Here is a 17,756-nt window from a genome sequence, read left to right on the forward strand (position 1 = left end):
AACATAAAAAATTCGAGTCGTCGCGGGCCGGACAGTTGCCTCTCGCGGGCCGCAAATGGCCCGCGGGCTGCCTATTGGGGAACCCTGGTATAATAATATACAATTTACTGTATATAGTGCTTTTCTAGATAGTCTAGAAGTCACTTGTTGATATGTTAACAGCGCAGGCCAAACACACAAATTAAGTCACACTCTGGTTCCTCCCTTTCACCTGGTACTGTGTCGCCTTAGCAGACCTCACATGCAACTTAAAAGAGTTAAGTCCAACACACAGAGACAGCAGGATACGTCCAACACTATGTTACTGTCCGCAGACAAGACCGGGGGTCTGCTGATTTACCCCCCGTCACCGAGAGTGTATGCCTGACTCAACAATCTATTTCCACACACAACTTCAGTCTGATTATGTTTCCTATAACATATCCTGGATAATTTTCCTATAAATATATGTTTATCACCAGATATATTCTTATAGTTCTTATCTTATTATGTTAGTTATAGATATATTATATTGATAGTTCTTTTTTGTTTGTTTTGTGAGATTTGTTTCACTCAACAACAAAAAAAAGTAAAGTAAAAAAGATATGTAAAAATGTAGGAGAATGCTTAAAAACTCTCCAGGGGCTAGAGAAGTGTAATTCTCCGGAATTCTATATAATTTCTTTTTTTACATAAAATGTAGGGTCAAATTAAATCAATGTGGAATATACACACACATCTGTTTCAAAGAGTACAGAAAAAGACAATAGACAATGCACCAAATAGATATATGTTAGATGTATTGTATAGATAGTGATAACACTGATTCAGATTTCTGTAATAATAATAATAATAATAAGGGTAATAATAATAATAATAATAATAATAATAATAATAATAAACAATATTTTTATATCACAATTGCTTCCCTAAAGTATATTTCGAATCACTTTTTCCACAACCTTTCAATCGTTCAGTTCTCTTTAAATTTAAAAGCCTTGAAAAAAGAAAACTCTACTAAAACTCTGGGTTCAATTTCCACTCCTAGCTTGAATGTGGATGGTTAACGACCTTGTCACCCCAGCCGGGGAACAGACATATGCCACCCTGAGAAGGCACTGAGAGAATCTTCTAAAGCAAAATGTGATGAAACAGGCTTTGCATACCCTTCTCTCTAGTGATCAACTTGAGCGATTGATTGAGTCCTGGATTGCTATTTTTCGTCACTACCTCACCGTGCCGGGAGTGGGTAATTTGCGCGCCTGCTGCCTTCCTTGGATGTGGTAGCCTTTTCTCAGGCTCCCTCTCCGGATTCAGTGCAGACCTGGTCAGGGGTCCCCCAAAACGGGACAAAGACAGGGACTGTCCCCAGTCAGTGGATTGTTGAGGTCCCCTTCGTGGTCGACCAGCGGTAGAAGCGGAGTGAAAGCACAGTAGGCCTACTTAGACTTAACAAAAAGATAGATAGATAGGGAATGGTCGGGCTGGTTAAATAGAAAAAAAACTCCAGATATACTGTATCAGTAGAGAACTTCTTTATTCAACACGAGTGCGGGGAGGAATGAGTCACAGTCAAATATGCACAGACAATATATATTGGATTTTCTGGTGGGCATGGTCTTGACTTGAGGATGTTAAAGCGTATGTCCCATATTCACATGGGACATGCGACGGGATGTAGCGTTGTCCACATGCATACTGAGATTTATGAACTGTCTGCATTTCTATTGTCCACTGTGAGCCAGCTGTAACTGTGGTGTTCTGAAGGAAATGATGAAACCCTCACATCCTCTGCTAGCACCACACCACCTGTTCTGTCCAAGCCGCCGAGGCACTGAGATGACTGAGAGATAATGTGAAGTCCCGTCGGGGGACGTGTTAAATGCCATTACTTTTGTTTTCTTGCCATTGATCTTGAGTCCGATCATCCTAATCCTAATCCCATACCAGGTCCTATAGGAGGTCATACAAAACATGGAAATACATCAACGCCTAATTGGTCTGCTGTAACCCTTAATTAAAACAAAACGTTTTTTTGTTAAAATCAGAACGCTCTAATAAAATACTAATAATAAAAAACACAAACAGTTAAAAGTTTTTGCCCGACAGCAACGATGAGCTTTATTATCATGGCTTTTCATTAAATTCACGAATGAGCTAATGTACATGACTCCATGTGAACCCCACGTGAACTTGACCCTGGCAGTGCGCTCAGACATCCTGCCCACACTTAAAATGGATAAAACAACACTGAGGATTTTACTGTGTAGGCTACAGTGTTTCCTGTCATTCTTACAGATTTGATGACATAAACTTTTACTCTTCCCTCACCCGTGCACAAAGGCAATAACGTAATCTTGTCACCTTGCTTCCTTGTTCAGTACTTTTACTTCTACACTACACTAATCTCAGAGGCAAATATACTACAACTATTTGAAAACTTTAGTTACTAGTTATTTTAGACTTTGATTATTATCGCAAAACACACTAACCACTTCAGCCATATATTTCGGCCATTTGAAAATAGCAGATCTACAAGCTCACAATGCATCGCGGTGCGACGCATTGTGAGCTTGTAGATCAGCTATTTTCAAAAGAATTTGTGTACATTTTGAACTTGTGAAATGGGACATTCTGCATAATGAGTACCTTTACTTTTGGTACTTTAAGTATATTTTTATGCCAATACTTTTGTACTTCTACTCAAGTAAATTTTGAATTCCGGACATTCACTTGTAACAGAGTATTTCTACATTGCAGTATTGATACTTTTACTTAAGTAAGAAATGTATATATCTTTCACCAAAACAAATGGACTTCGTAGATACTGAAGTGCAGGCGGCGATTATTAAGTGAACAATTGAGCAATTAGCACTTTGTGTGGTGTGCTTTATTTACCCAACCTGACATCAATTATGCTCGAAATGCCAAACATGTCGTGATTATGTGTTATCATCGTAAGTTGAAATACATTTTTAACTTTGTGTAAAACTCGACATGGCAAAATGATGTATGTAGTTTTGTAGTTTATGTGAAAACTGTTTTGAGAGCATGGACCTTTGTTTGGTGAAATTTGGCAAATGAATTGTGGAAAAACTAATACATTGTGTAAGAAAGTGTGCGCTTGTACATCTGCAACTTTTAGATTTTCAAAATGTTTGAGACTTTTGGGAGGTTTTCTCCTATAATGACATGCAAAAAATGGGGACACAAGGTTCTGAATGAATGAATGATTTATTTTCGGTCTTTTCTTTTTTTTTACAACAAATCAAAACACTTGTGTGGACTTGCAAAAAGAAAAAATCACAAATGTACACATTCAAAGTCAGCTCACAATCCAAACTCAATGACCGAAAAAAGGAATAGGCTGAAGCACAATGCTTATCCTTTGCCTATCCTTTACAATACTTAAAAACTAAATATATTTTAATATTAAAACAATCTTAAAATATGCAACATTTTTCTGAGGCCTTTTATCCTTGGCACTGTCGTGGAATCCTGGATCAATCAACAATCGATAAGGCACATAGGAGTCGAGACAATATTCTAGGTGGAGGTGGTTATGCTTTATGTACATGATATCATGGTCAGAAGTACATTGACACTCATGTCAGTGGTACGGTAGTTCTGCCCAGAGCACAGGGCAGAGATCATAGTTATACTGTAGCTGCCTGAAGGACAAACTGAACCATAACAAGATAGGCTGTACCAAAACAATAGCTATTAGGCCTAGTAGAGACATGGCTCTTACAAATATCATAATGTATTGTAGAAGTATTATAAGTGATGGTAACATATAAAGGTTAGATATAAGCAGCCATATAATTTCTTCCTCAGCACTGTCAGGGTTAGGGCTCCTGTAACTGACCAATCAACAAGTGACACACACACTCTCACACAAGCCCACAGCACACAACTAAAGGGAGGGAGGGAGGGAGGGACAGACTACAGTACACACATAACGCAGCATCATAGCTTAACAGCCATAACAGCTAGTTTAACCTTGACGTCCTATTTTGGGCATGTACTTTACTTATTGGAAAAGTTTTCAAAAATTATTTAAAAATAACAGATCTACAAGCTTACACATTGTGAGCCTATAGATTTATATTTTCTCATTTTTTATGTTAAAAAGTATGTAACGTTAATGAACATTTATTGTCTAAGTGGTTAAGATTGAGGTGTCATTGATAAAATGTGGCGTGGCATGGCATGATACGTGAGCTTATAGATCAGCAATTCTTTCGGCATATTTAGTGTCGAGCGAAAGCAGGACGTGACCTTAGTACAGAGCCCTGTGGGACTCCGGTCCCTGTGGGACTCCGGTCAACTATAAGGTACAGGGTTTAAGTGGTTAACGGTGTGGATATAATAGGAGCTGTTACAACCTCAGCACTGACACAGGCAGGGATCTCCAGTCCGCTTAGTTCCCATGGTAACAGGGGGCTGCAGAGTGGGTGAACCGGGCCAGGCCACCCCGTGGTGACGGGGCTCTGTCTGATGTAACACACTCACTCTGATGTCAGGGCAATGGAGGGGGTTTCACACGATTGTGTGTGCATGCATAAGTGTGTGTATGATGTGTACATTATATATCTTCTTTACATGTGTGGGTTTTGTAATAACCACAAGGGTCTGTCTGTCTGTCTGTCTGTCTGTCTGTCTGTCTGTCTGTCTGTCTGTCTGTCTGTCTGTCTGTCTGTCTGTCTGTCTGTCTGTCTGTCTCTTTCTCTCTCTCTTTCTCTCTCTCTCTCTCTCTCTCATATATATAATGTATAATGTATGCTGAATTGAAGGTCTGCACTGCAGGGCTCGCTGACATTTGGGAAGTATCATTTATAGCTGCAAAACAAGAATGTGTTTGCTCAACAGATTGTCGAGTTAGAATCATGCCTCACTGAGTTGGCGAGAGCAGGACGGGCTTTGAAGCGTGTATGGCCTTAATGGCTGGTTTTACACTTGGTTTGCATGCTGAAAATAGACGGTTTACAAGCTCACAAAGCGTCGCAGCGCGATGCGTTGTGAGCTTGTTGATCTGCTATTTTCAGAGTGCAACACCTGAGCGCAACCAAGCATGAAATGACTTGTCTTTTAGTTCTACTGGATCTCTTCTCCACTAGTCCTTCACTAACATTTTAGTCTAGTTTTTATTTGTTGACCAAATTGTCAGTATATTTAGTCTTAGTTTTAGTCATCATATCATATTTCGTTTTTGTCAGTGAAAACAAACTCAATCAACACTGCTGGAATGAAACCATGACGCCCTCCTCCTCCTGTCCCTTTTTGTTCTCCAGTTTGTGGCTCAGCCCAACTGCCAGCAGCTGCTGGCGTCCCGCTGGTACGACGAGTTCCCCGGCTGGCGGCGGCGCCACTGGGCCGGGAAGTTCATCACCTGCGTGTTCATCGGCCTGATGTTCCCCGCCTTCGCCCTCTGCTACCTCATTGCCCCCAAGAGCCGCTACGGCCTGTTCATCCGCAAACCTTTTATCAAGTTCATCTGCCACACGGCTTCCTACCTGACCTTCCTGTTCCTGCTGCTGCTGGCCTCGCAGCACATCGTGCACACGGAGCCCGACCGCCAGGGCCCCGCGCCCACCACCGTGGAGTGGATGATCCTCCCCTGGGTAGTGGGTGAGTCACACGCTGCATGGGCAGTCACTGCCCATCTTTCGCCACAGGCTGAAAACCCACCTCTTCAGGAAACACTACCCTGACCCTTCCTCTTAGCCTTGCCTACTTGTTGTCAATTATTTGTACGAGCTCTTGTTTTATTGGATCTTGTTTACTTGATACACCTATTTGTTTTAGCTCTTGCTCATTTGATTTTCCTATTTGTCTCATCTGTTTAAGAAAGTAGGTAGCTGATATATTGCACTTTTATACTTAGCTCTAGGTATACTCTTAGTTGCTTGTTTTAGAAGAGAATGCACTTAAGACTTCTGGGGATTAGTAGTTTTCTTGCCTACCTATGTTGAATGCACTTATTGTAAGTCGCTTTGGATAAAAGCGTCTGCTAAATGACTGTAATGTAATGTAATGCAGTACTTGGGGTTAGAGCTGCAACAAATTAACAATCTATTATTTTATTGGAGATGATTCTTTCGATTACGTTTTTGATTAGCTCAATAATCAAGAAGATAAAAAATAGGAGATCCGGCCACTCAATGTTAAAAGAAGGAACAGTCTTTAAAAAGAGGCAAAAGCCAACATGTTTCGACCTAAGCGGTCTTCATCAGGGCTAAATGAATACATACACTAACAGACTCTCATTATATAGGGCTGGAAATAGGTGAGACCAGCCAGGTAATTAAACATTTAAGAAATGACCAAATGTACGTGGGTGCATAGCAATTCATACATACTGTAGTAATTACATGGGGACTAATCAAAAAAAATGTTTATATATTGCTACAGTATATACATAATGGCAATACATGTCAACAGATCTATTTTTGGAACGTGGAAATACCATAAACAGATATATTGTAGATACTGTAGATACTACATGTTGGCCAATCTTCCCACATATACATGTGTCCGGTGAGTCATTGTGAACGTTGTAGTGTATTGTTGTGTTGTGCTGTCCGCCAGGTTTCATCTGGACAGAGATCAAACAGATGTGGGACGGTGGTTTCCAGGACTACATCCATGACTGGTGGAACCTGATGGACTTTGTTATGAACTCTCTCTACCTGGCAACCATCTCACTCAAGATCGTTGCCTACACCAAGGTAAGACATATTGCCAAAAGTACATTTTATGTGTTTCAAAATATCGTCTCTGTTGGGTGGAAACCTTGTATGTCCAAAAATGTTACTTTTCAGTATTCAAATTCAAAAGTAGCAAAAGTAGCAGATGTACAAGCTCAAAACGTGTCGCTTCACGCCACGTTTCGAGGTTGTAGATCTGCTACTTTTGATGCTTTTATGTGACGCTGTAGTGTGATCAAGTAGGGTGTGGAGGCAGAGTGATTTTGATTAATATATTGATTGATATATTAAGAATAAAGAATATAACCAAGTGTGCCTTACCTAGAAAATGATTATTTAAATAATATTAAGAACCAAGTGTGCCTTATATAAAAAGGTTTATGTAATCATTATTAGTCAAATATATAATCTTACTTGTAGTAAAAAATGTATCTCTCTATATGTAAGCATGACCTGTAGCCAGTGTAGCCCTGAGGCATTATTATAATATGCTGTGCTTCAGTACCGGACATCAGGTGCAGACATAGAAACCACCCTTATCAGATGTCTGGTGGCTGCAGAGCTGCTGGAAGAAGATCTATAATAGGCAGATAATCATGTATGCATGCGTACCTAGGATGCTGAGTCTAGGGAGGAGCCTGAGAACGCCACCCTAATAGAACTCAGGGGAGTTAGATGTCCTCATCAGACCCTGAGAGGAAGAGGCCACCCAGCTGGTTTTAGGAAATATGTGCCGCAGGGCACATATATTAATAACTCAGCCATGTTTTAGGCCCAAATCTGGAGGATGTAAGCTGCAATGTGTTGCAGTTCTCTATGCGCTTAATGTATTCTGAACAGATGATGTGATGACAGCTGATGAGGGCCAAGGTCGAACCTTGCGTCTGGTAACGTGTGATGATGATCGTTTTCCCTTGTTGGGACAGTATAAAAGCTTGTCGCCTGTTGAACACTTCACTTGGTTTGATGCTTGTACATTGAATCAAGGCACTGCAGCAGTTATTGAATAAATCATTGCTTTTAAAGAGTATCTTGGTCTCCGACTCATTTCAGAGGAAAACACTTCAAGGTATTGATTTATGAGCCAAAACCTGGCCTTCTCAAGGGCATACATTTTACGAAAAAACATAAACAGTTAGAATATGGAGATAAGAGGTTTCTGCCCCGACAGCAACGATATCTAATTACTATGTCTTTCTCTGTGCACGTGTTGTTTCATCACCTCCAGTACAGCGGCTGCAAACCGCGGAACCAGTGGGAGATGTGGCACCCTACCCTGGTGGCAGAGGCGGTGTTCGCCATCGCCAACATCTTCAGCTCGCTGCGGCTCATCTCCCTGTTCACGGCCAACTCTCACCTTGGTCCACTGCAGATCTCCCTGGGCAGGATGCTACTGGACATCCTCAAGTTCCTCTTCATCTACTGTCTGGTAAACTAGCACACAAACATGTTCACACATACACAATGGTAAATGGTGCGTTTTTATAGCGCCTTTCTCCAAAGCACTTTACAGTGTGCGATACTTTTTTTCATTTTCATTTTCCACTTCAACCCTAGTATATTCTGTGGAACATTAGCCGAAAATAACAGATCTACAAGCTCACAATGCCTCGCAGCGCGAGGCGTTGTGAGCTTGTAGATCTGTTATTTTCGGCAAAGAGATTTGGTGTAGAGGGAAAAAGGAGCGGACCAAGTACAGAGCCAAAGGTCAAGTTTACGACATATTGAGGGTTAGCAACTCCATACAAGTGAAGTGGATGGGTGAGGATTTCCGGTGCCCTCTCTATTATTTTCAACTCTATGCTCGGTACCTCCTGAGCCAACCTCCTCTTAACCACATTAGTCCCCGTGACTGCAATGCAAATGCATGGAAGGTACCGAGCGATACGCATTGCAGCATTTGCCTTGTTTTAAAGTATTTTATAAGACCTTTCACATACGCAGGAAGAAAAGAAAAGGAGAACTCCTCTCATCCTCTCTTGCCATAGGAAAAACTAAATCAGGAACAATGGAACAACGTGACGATGAATATTGCAAACAAGACGTTGCCGCAGTGATACAAATACATGCAGTCCTAGGGGCGTGTTTATTGAGTATTTTGCTAATCAGAACAGCAAATTGGGAAGGGCCTCTCCTGGAACTGTCCCATCTGACAGTTTTACACTTATACATAAACACTTTAGCACTTTAGCACTTTGCTGGGTTGTACTTCATTTTAAGAAAAGTTTTATTGCTTTGTTTTTATTGCTTTGTTTTAATTCACTGTTTTTTTATGCATCACACTACGGCCCCTGGAGCACAATATTTTGGTATTGCTTTTTGCACAACTTGAACTTGAACAAACATAATCGTTGTTCCCAGCGGAGTGGATTCTACATGTCATGCTGTGTCCACATCTAGTCTTAACGAGAACAATTAACCTGATGTGCAGGTGCAGGTGCACGCGCACGCACGCACGCACGCACGCACGCACGCACGCACGCACGCACGCACGCACGCACGCACGCACGCACGCACGCACGCACGCACGCACGCACGCACGCACGCACGCACGCACGCACGCACACCCGCACGCACGCACACCCGCACACCCGCACACACACCCGCACACACACCCGCACACACCCGCACACACCCGCACACACATTGTGAGCTTGTAGATCGGCTATTTTCACAGTGTTTGCCTCTTTCTTATATTATTTGACAAGTTGGCCAATGTTTTTATGATTATCTTTTTTCTTTCTTCTTCTTTTTTTTCCTTCTCTTTTTCAAGGTATTAAAAAGGTGTTAAATGTCCTTAAATTGTCACTTCACTGTCATCTGGGGACCCCCACCAAAATCGTGTGGGGACCCCTCTGGGGGTCCCGACCCACAGCTTGAGAACCACTGTTTTAGACAATAAACTATCCTCTGGTTGCAGGTTCTGCTGGCGTTTGCCAACGGGTTGAACCAGCTGTACTTCTACTATGAGACCAAAGCTGCAGATGAGAAGGGCAAATGTAAAGGCATCCGCTGTGTGGAGCAGAACAATGCATTCTCCACGTGAGTGTGTCACATCCGCAGTGTCTGTCTGTCTGTCTGTCTGTCTGTCTGTCTGTTTGTCTGTCTGTCTGTCTGTCTGTCTGTCTGTCTGTCTGTCTGTCTGTCTGACTGTCTGACTGTCTGTGTGTGCGAGCTTCTGTTCACTAGAGCGATTCATGTGGTTTTAATTGAGTAGAAGCACATGTGCGTGTAATTGAGTTCTGTGTGTGTGTGTGTGTGTGTGTGTGTGTGTGTGTGTGTGTGTGTGTGTGTGTGTGTGTGTGTGTGTGTGTGTGTGTGTGTGTGTGTGTGTGTGTGTGTGTGTGTGTTTTTAAAAACTACTGTAGCAAGTGTTCTTATACGAACCAGAACATATGACCACATTACCCTGTTCTTGCCTCACTGCAATCTTAGATCTGCAGACAAGCTATTACTCTCAAGGTCCTCAGGACATGACTTCTAACAGAAGGCAATAGGGCAGTGGTTCTCAAACTTTTCATGTCAAGAACCCCTAAATTGATATTTTTTCGTCCGCGGACCCCCACCTGAAAATGTTTTTTACCGCTTGTACATGCCAGGGATGTACTGTACAAGCGGTACAAAGTGATGCTTGTATATTTGCTATTTTTGAATAGCCAACGTATGGATATATGGATAAAGGGGTTAAAATGATTGTGATGCTGTATAATAAATGAATAAAAACATCTATAATGAGTGTTGTAATGCCTTATAAGCGCATTATAAATGTGATTATAATGCATTGTAGGCCCGACCTTTAAGTAAAGTGTTACCGTATATATCTCTATAACCTCCTGTCCTCCTCCTCCTCCTCCTTCTCAGGCTGTTTGAGACCCTGCAGTCTCTGTTCTGGTCCATCTTCGGCCTCATCAGCCTGTACGTGACCAACGTGGACGCCGACCACCAGTTCACCGAGTTTGTGGGCGCCACCATGTTCGGCACCTACAACATCATCTCTCTGGTGGTGCTGCTCAACATGCTCATCGCCATGATGAACAACTCCTACCAGCACATCGCCGTAAGAACTCTTTAAACTCATTAATTTTAATATTTCTTTGGCTATTCAAAAAATAGCAGATATACAAGCTCAAATGAGCTTGTAGATCTGCTATTTTTTATTTTTTTTGTATCGTGATTTTGAATATATATATATTCACTCCGCTTACACACGTATCTGCACACAGTTATGGCTAGGTCCCCAAAATGCTCCTCACGTTGTTCTTCCAGGACCATGCAGACATCGAGTGGAAGTTTGCCAGGACCAAGCTGTGGATGAGTTATTTTGAGGAAGGGGGCACCCTGCCGTCACCGTTCAACATCGTCCCCAGCCCCAAATCCGCCTTGTACCTGATCTGCTGGATCAAGAAGCAGGTGTGCAAGAGAAGCCGATCCAAACGACCCGAGACCTTCGGAGCACTCGGAGTAAGTAAACAGTAACAGTAACAGGACGGTAAGACTTAGCTTGAAATGTTGTCCGTTTTGTACAATTACAGCCTGAATATAGTTGCTGACTATTTTTGTCGAGCGTCTACACCAGTGGTTCTCAAACTTTTTCATGTCAAGGACCCCCAAAATTATATGTATTTGGCTGCGGACCATCTCAAAAATATTTTGTGCCAGTGATTTTTCAAAAATCCCTTTTTGTCATAGTTTTAGTCGACGAAATCAACACTGCTGAAGATACCAACAGTACTGTAAGCCTCAGTTTTTTTCCTGCTGTGACAGACAGTAATTATTGCTGTGTTTACATAGCATAGCCCCCCTGTCCTATGTAGGCACATACCGCAATACAAATCATTGCTGTCGGTCAGAAACCTCTTATCTCCATATTTTAACTTTTTGTGTTTTTCCATAAATTAACACCCTACTTGATCATACTACAGCGTCACACACAAAAGCATCAAAAGTAGCAGATCTACAAGCTCGAAACATGGCGCGAAGCGACGCGTTTTGAGCTTGTAGATCTGCTACGTTTGCCGTTTCTGAATTTGAATCCTGAAAAGTTAGTTTTGGACATAATAATGAGGTTCATCCCGACAGAGACGATTATATCTATATATATATTATGTCAAACTGTGAGATGTATTACAAAATACAAAGGTTTTTTTCTCTCTCTCTCTCTCTCCCTCACCTTCAATATCTTTCAATCTCTTTCTTCTCTCATCATCTCCCTCCCTTCCTCTCTTTCTCTTTACATCTCTCTTGCTTCTCCGTAGAGGCGTGCGGCTGAGAATCTGAGGATCAATCATCAGTATCAGGTGAATGTGATCACTTTCATGTATTGTGAGTCCGTGAGAGGGCGATTACTTTTCTCCAGGGTAAAATGTGTGTGCATGATTCATGTCACGGTGTCTACTGTCTAGGTGTCTGATAGCTTTGTCTGAACTTTTGTTCGGCAGATCAGTAGAGTTCATTTTAGCTGGCGAACATAACAGACCAGCTGGCTGCCGCTATTACAAAGACCAATGACTTTTATTTATTGCAGTGAGAGTCTCATCCCCGTGAATACCCACAGGTGTCTGGAACTCGCTGGATGAAATGGATCTCTTTGGCTTTTGATGTTTTGATGGGGGGGGGGGGGGGGGTGTGTGTGTGTGTGTGTGTGTGTGTGTGTGTGTGTGTGTGTGTGTGTGTGTGTGTGTGTGTGTGTGTGTGTGTGTGTGTGTGTGTGCGTGCGCATATGTGTGTGTGTGTACAGAAAGGATGTTTGTATCTATTATTAAAAGCGGTCACTGAGTGCTCAGCTCCCTGTTCAGTTCTCTGTGTTGTTGTTGTTGTTGGCGTTGTTATTGTTGTATAGGAGGTACTGAGGAACCTGGTGAAACGGTACGTGGCTGCCATGATCCGAGACGCCAAGACAGAGGAGGGCCTGACTGAAGAGAACTTTAAGGTGAGTTCTGTCCATAGACTACTGTATACTACTGTTTCTGAAGGGAGTTTTTTTCAGAGGGAGGACTTAGACCATATACTGACTTGGGTCCCCCAGGGCTCAATACTTGGTCAACTAATTTCTTCACTAGTCTACACCAAATGTCTTTGCCGAAAACAAGACGATATATAAGCTAGCACACAGCGTGGGAGCTTGTAGATCAGCTATTTGTTCTCAGCCTGATTATTAGACTAAAGCTTGGTGAAGTTCACTCAGTGGAGTGAGTCTATGGTCTAGAGCCAGGCTAATTTGTTCTCACAGAATAGGGACGCTAGGTTTCATGTGGTTATAAATGGACGCAGGGAGGAAGTTCGTGTATGTCATCATCGCCATGGTTTTGTATGGTTTGTGCTCAGTGTCACTTCCGTGCTCTCTTCCTGGTTGGCATAATATTGCATTCCTCTGCTCATAGAGATGGTTGAGCGCTGACATAGACGAGAAATGGCAGCCAGTGTAATGTTTTTGCAAATAGAATTCACTTTAATTTACAATTAAGCTATTAGCAGACGCTCTTAATCCAGAGTGATTTACAGTAAGCAAGGTAAACATGAGGTAATACATCAAATGCCTAGAAATAGTAAGGATAAACCAAGAACCTATCAGTCTAAATAGTATAATATCCAAAAATAAATAATATGTACATTGAAACTACACAAACTATAGGATGCCAGGTCAACAAATTAACCTGACATTTGTCTAAATTACATGCTATCTAAATTTGCATAAGCCTGAAAGGTCGTCAAGGCTAGGGCGAGTGCTACGGGCACTAAAGTGGAGTCTGAAGAGGTGAGTCTTCAGACTACAACACTTAACATGCCTTAATACCAGACAGCTCATGCAAATTGTTTCCATTTATAGCTTTGGAGGATTGGAGGTTCAGGCAGCACTCCAGTCTCATTATCTTGGTGGTAGGGCATTCACAGAATAGTCGAATATTCGAATATCAAACCGACTATTCGACTATCAAACCACTATTCGACTATTCGAAAAAAAAAAGAAAAAAAAAGAAAAAGCATTTTTATTTTTGATTTTCTTTTTTTTAGTGGCTTTTCTAGAGCAGACACGCAGCTGTGAGCTCTGGTGTGACGTCAACTCGCATTCCTTGAGTCGAGTCATCAATGTAATTGAAAAAAAAAAAAATTATTTTTTTAATTTTTTATAATCAAACCGAATAATCGACTAATCGAATACTTTTGGGTCGAATAATTCGAATACCATAAATCACTATTCGTTAATGCCCTACTTGGTGGAAAATTACCAATTAAATTTGATTACATTTAATTAAATGAAATTGGTCAGTCAATCCTCATTCTACGTGAGCCTTTAAAATTGTTCTTTTTTTTTCTCCTCGGAGCAGTTTGACTCCTTACTAATCAATACATTCGTTTTTTTTTCTTTCTTTTTTTCTTTGTCATTAAAAGTGTCTCTTAGATCCAGTGTGTTTACTGTCACTGTCGGGTGGAAATCTTTTATGGCCAAAACTGTTACTTTTTAGAAAAAGGGATTACTTATTTTCCAATGGATCTCAATGTAGTTATTTAGTCTCTAATGCCTTTCATTGGTCCAATATTTATAAAACCCACAGACAGACTTAACTACACAAAAAAAAAAAAAAAAAGGCTCCTCACTGGCAGGTGAGCCAGCAGGGTACAACACACAGGTGTGACAACACACAGGTGTGCATGGGGAATTCAGGAATTGGCATAACAGCTACATTGGGAGGAAAAAAGGGCAAAAAGATCATTAGTTAGTTTTCCACCTCTGAACAGCACTGAGGTGTGTGTTTCAATCTGAAATCTGAATCTGATCCTATTTATCCTTAAACTCACAACTCTCTCTCTCTCTCTCTCTCTCTCACTCTCTCTCTCTCTCTCTCTCTCTCTCTCTCTCTCTCTCTCTCTCTCTCTCTCTCTGCAGGAGCTGAAGCAGGACATCTCCAGTTTCCGCTACGAGGTCATGGGCATGATGAAGTCAGGCAAGCCGCCCGCACTGCAGGCAGCGGCGGCCAACGCCAGCGGGAGCTCCGGGGAGTCGAGCTTGGCGTACCCCAACTCCTCGCTCAAAGTCCTCACCTCGCCACCTTCGTCCGCCGGAGGCGGCCGGCCAGTGAAAAAAAGCAAACTCAGCCTGTTCGCCGTCACCAAGTCTATCCTCAAGCAAGGGGGCGGGGCCACCGCTTCGCCACGGCCGCCCGAGGCGGCCTTCAACCGGCTGGCTAACGGACTCATGGCGCCGTGCCAGCCCTCAGAGGACGAGGGCTCTGCCGCCGGCGGCGATAAGTCCGGCCAGAAGCAAAGCTTCCCCAAAGACACGACCGACTTCAGCCTTTACCAGAAACGACCCTGTGGTGGGGGGGGAGTCGGATCCGGAGCTACAGGTACCAGTGCAGCGGGGAACCAGTCCGTGAACGTGCACTTTTTATCTGGGGATATAACGGATGAGTCCGGGCACTCGGAAACACACGCGCGGGACAAGAAGAAACACCAAGCCAATTATAGGGCTAAAGAGGACCGAGAGAGACCGCTGGACGGAGAGGCGGAGGACGGAGACGCCGTTGTTGTTGGATCAGGGACATTGGCGGAGGCGGAGGAGCACAGGGAGGAGGAGGACAGAGACAAGGACATCGAGGAGGAGGAAAAAGAGAGTTTTCTCCGCAGTGAATCGGCAGGGAGTGGAGGTTCCCCTGCTTCAGCCAGAGGGGAAACGTAGGGGCGCAGCTGACCATATTCATGCCGTTGGCCATTTTGCTCATACGTCACACACGGGGTGGGAAACCCCACCCCGTGTGTGACGTATGCAGTGGTGGAAAAGGTACTCACATTACCAGTAGTGGAAAAAGTACTCACATCACATATGAGCGCAGTGGCTGCCGTGTGAATATGGACAGTGAGGGTAAAGACAACGTAGCTATGGGTGGCTCAGGATGACGACAAATTCCGTATTCAAGGAAACTGACAATCAAAGAGGATCATATAAGGAGAGCTGCTTGGGATATCGTTTTGTTTCTATTTTTGTTGTTGGTGATTTGTTTGTTTTGCTTAAAATGCTTACAAATGATTGGCTTTTAAGGCTGATCTTTGAAGACTCAGGGAGGCTTTCCGTTTGGACGCAGGTCGCAGGCTCGTGCATTATAAATAACGCTGTATGACCAACAAAGTTGTGACTCTCTCTGGTTCAGATCCATAGTGGTCACTGGTACGTACTGGCTGCTTCTGGTCCGTTGCAGAGCTCTCTGGGTGGACGAGCATCTTATGGATCCATCCAGATGTTTGGTATATCGTCATGGATTATATCTTTTTCGTTCCAACAACTGGAAAAGAGCAACTTTCTGAAACTTTTGTTTTGTTCTTCTCTCCTCTTCATCTCCCTTACCTCCCTCTCCCACGTGTCTCTCTTTATCTATATTCCTCCTCTCGCTATAGGCTTAGCAATGAAGAGCAATAGATGCATTGTACTTTGTCTGTAGATCCACATCCCTGCCTTACTCTTCTTGTCTGTCGAAGCACTTTTCACTGGCACACATTATCCCAACAACTACGCGTGAAGTTTTTAACCTTACTCCGCCAGATGGGGAGGTATTGAGTTCACAGGTTCGCCTCCATCTTCGATCTCTCAGAGATTGGAGTTTACACCGACCCACAGCCTGTCGAACCAATCAGCGGCAGCTACGGGCGGGATCTTGGTGAGACCGGATGTGACGCCATCGAGAAGCGTCTATTACATTGTGGCTCTTTCACGATTCATCATGGTTGAATAGTATACAAAATAACTACTACTGGCGCAGCTACTATACGTCATGTAGACACGTCAATATGATTGGTTGGAGTTAGCACGCCCAGACGGCGATAGACAGACGGTCCCATCCAATCACCTGCTAAGTTGCTTGAAAAAAGGGACCGCCGTCTTGCAGAGGTTCGGCTACCAAGATACCAGATGGAAGTAGGTTGTGAAACAAATGTGTGAGGCAAGCTGCTTCCAGATGGCGGAGTCAGGTTATGAAGTTTTGCCCATGCAGCAAATTACCTGTAATAGTTTGTTCTATGCAAAACAAATACGGGAATGTTATTCTCACAAAAGCCTGACAGTATGCTCATACATTTATCGGTTTGTTCATGAAACATCCTCCTATAGCGTATAGCACAATGTGACCTGGCTTGAGTCTGTTGATTACTGTGGGAGAGTACTGTACATCACGTCAACTAAGATTTTTCAGACATTTATGTTTAGTTACTTGTTCACATAATGCTATGTATGTTATTTACATAATATGTATGCTTGTTTGCTAGTCCACAGATGCTAAATATGTTATTTAGATTTAGAGGTACAGGTATGTTGTTTAGGCACATGCTAGGTTTGATGTTTACCTGGTATCCTAGTTACTTTGTAGCATTCCATTGTTTTTTATTTTATTCGCACTCTATTTACTCAACCTCTTATACGCTGTAGTTTATTTGAATAGGGTTCATGGTGCCACTTATTATGATCTTGCACTTTGTGAGTCGCTTTGAATAATAGCGTCTGCTAAAATGCCTGGATTGTTTTCATTCTAAATTCTAGGCATATGCTGTAGGTGCATGAAACTTCATCTGCAAATAAAGTAAGTTGGGAGTGGTGGCCTTATGACTGAATGGGCCCTAATCTGGTGTTAAAGGGTAAGGACACTTTGGTAGATGCTTGGGTTGTGTAGTTAGATACCTTGCCATGATGTAACTCCAAAGGTGGGCAAGAAATCAAAAATAATTGCTCCCATTGATTAGAAATTGATAATTCAAAATATACTCCTCATTGACTTGCATTGTACAGTGAAACAGCTCTCACTCTTTTAGCATGTAAACTAACACAAACAAAGCTGATTCAGACAATATAGAACATCACTAATCCCAGTACTGTTTGTTTTTTTAATAGAAATGTCAGCTTCCTGTTGATTTTACTATTTGAAGATCCGGAAACAAAGCTGATTCTGACAGTCTATTATAGAACGCCACCAAACCCAGTACTTTTTTAAATAAAAATGTGAACTTCTTATTGATTTTGTAATGTATTTTTTTGGAAGAAAACCCGGATTCTACTCAATGCAGCAATAACTTTTTTGTTTCATG

General features: G+C 42.4%; 1 protein-coding gene across 1 annotated transcript in view; it reads left to right on the forward strand.

Moving 5' to 3' along the window:
- The window catches only part of LOC308089788 (short transient receptor potential channel 4-like), an 86,118-nt gene extending 69,642 nt beyond the window's left edge, over window positions 1–16,476 (forward strand). The window contains exons 7-15 of the mRNA XM_080434712.1: window positions 5,274–5,610; window positions 6,571–6,710; window positions 7,918–8,118; window positions 9,610–9,731; window positions 10,551–10,746; window positions 10,956–11,150; window positions 11,945–11,986; window positions 12,529–12,618; window positions 14,575–16,476. Coding sequence (XP_080290838.1) covers window positions 5,274–5,610; window positions 6,571–6,710; window positions 7,918–8,118; window positions 9,610–9,731; window positions 10,551–10,746; window positions 10,956–11,150; window positions 11,945–11,986; window positions 12,529–12,618; window positions 14,575–15,366 — 2,115 coding nt within the window. The 3' untranslated portion in view covers window positions 15,367–16,476. The remainder of the gene's footprint in view (window positions 1–5,273; window positions 5,611–6,570; window positions 6,711–7,917; window positions 8,119–9,609; window positions 9,732–10,550; window positions 10,747–10,955; window positions 11,151–11,944; window positions 11,987–12,528; window positions 12,619–14,574) is intronic.
- The last annotated feature ends 1,280 nt before the right edge of the window (window positions 16,477–17,756 follow it).

Source organism: Gymnoscopelus braueri, assembly GCF_963280865.1.
Source record: "Gymnoscopelus braueri genome assembly, chromosome: 8".
NCBI lineage: Eukaryota > Metazoa > Chordata > Actinopteri > Myctophiformes > Myctophidae > Gymnoscopelus > Gymnoscopelus braueri.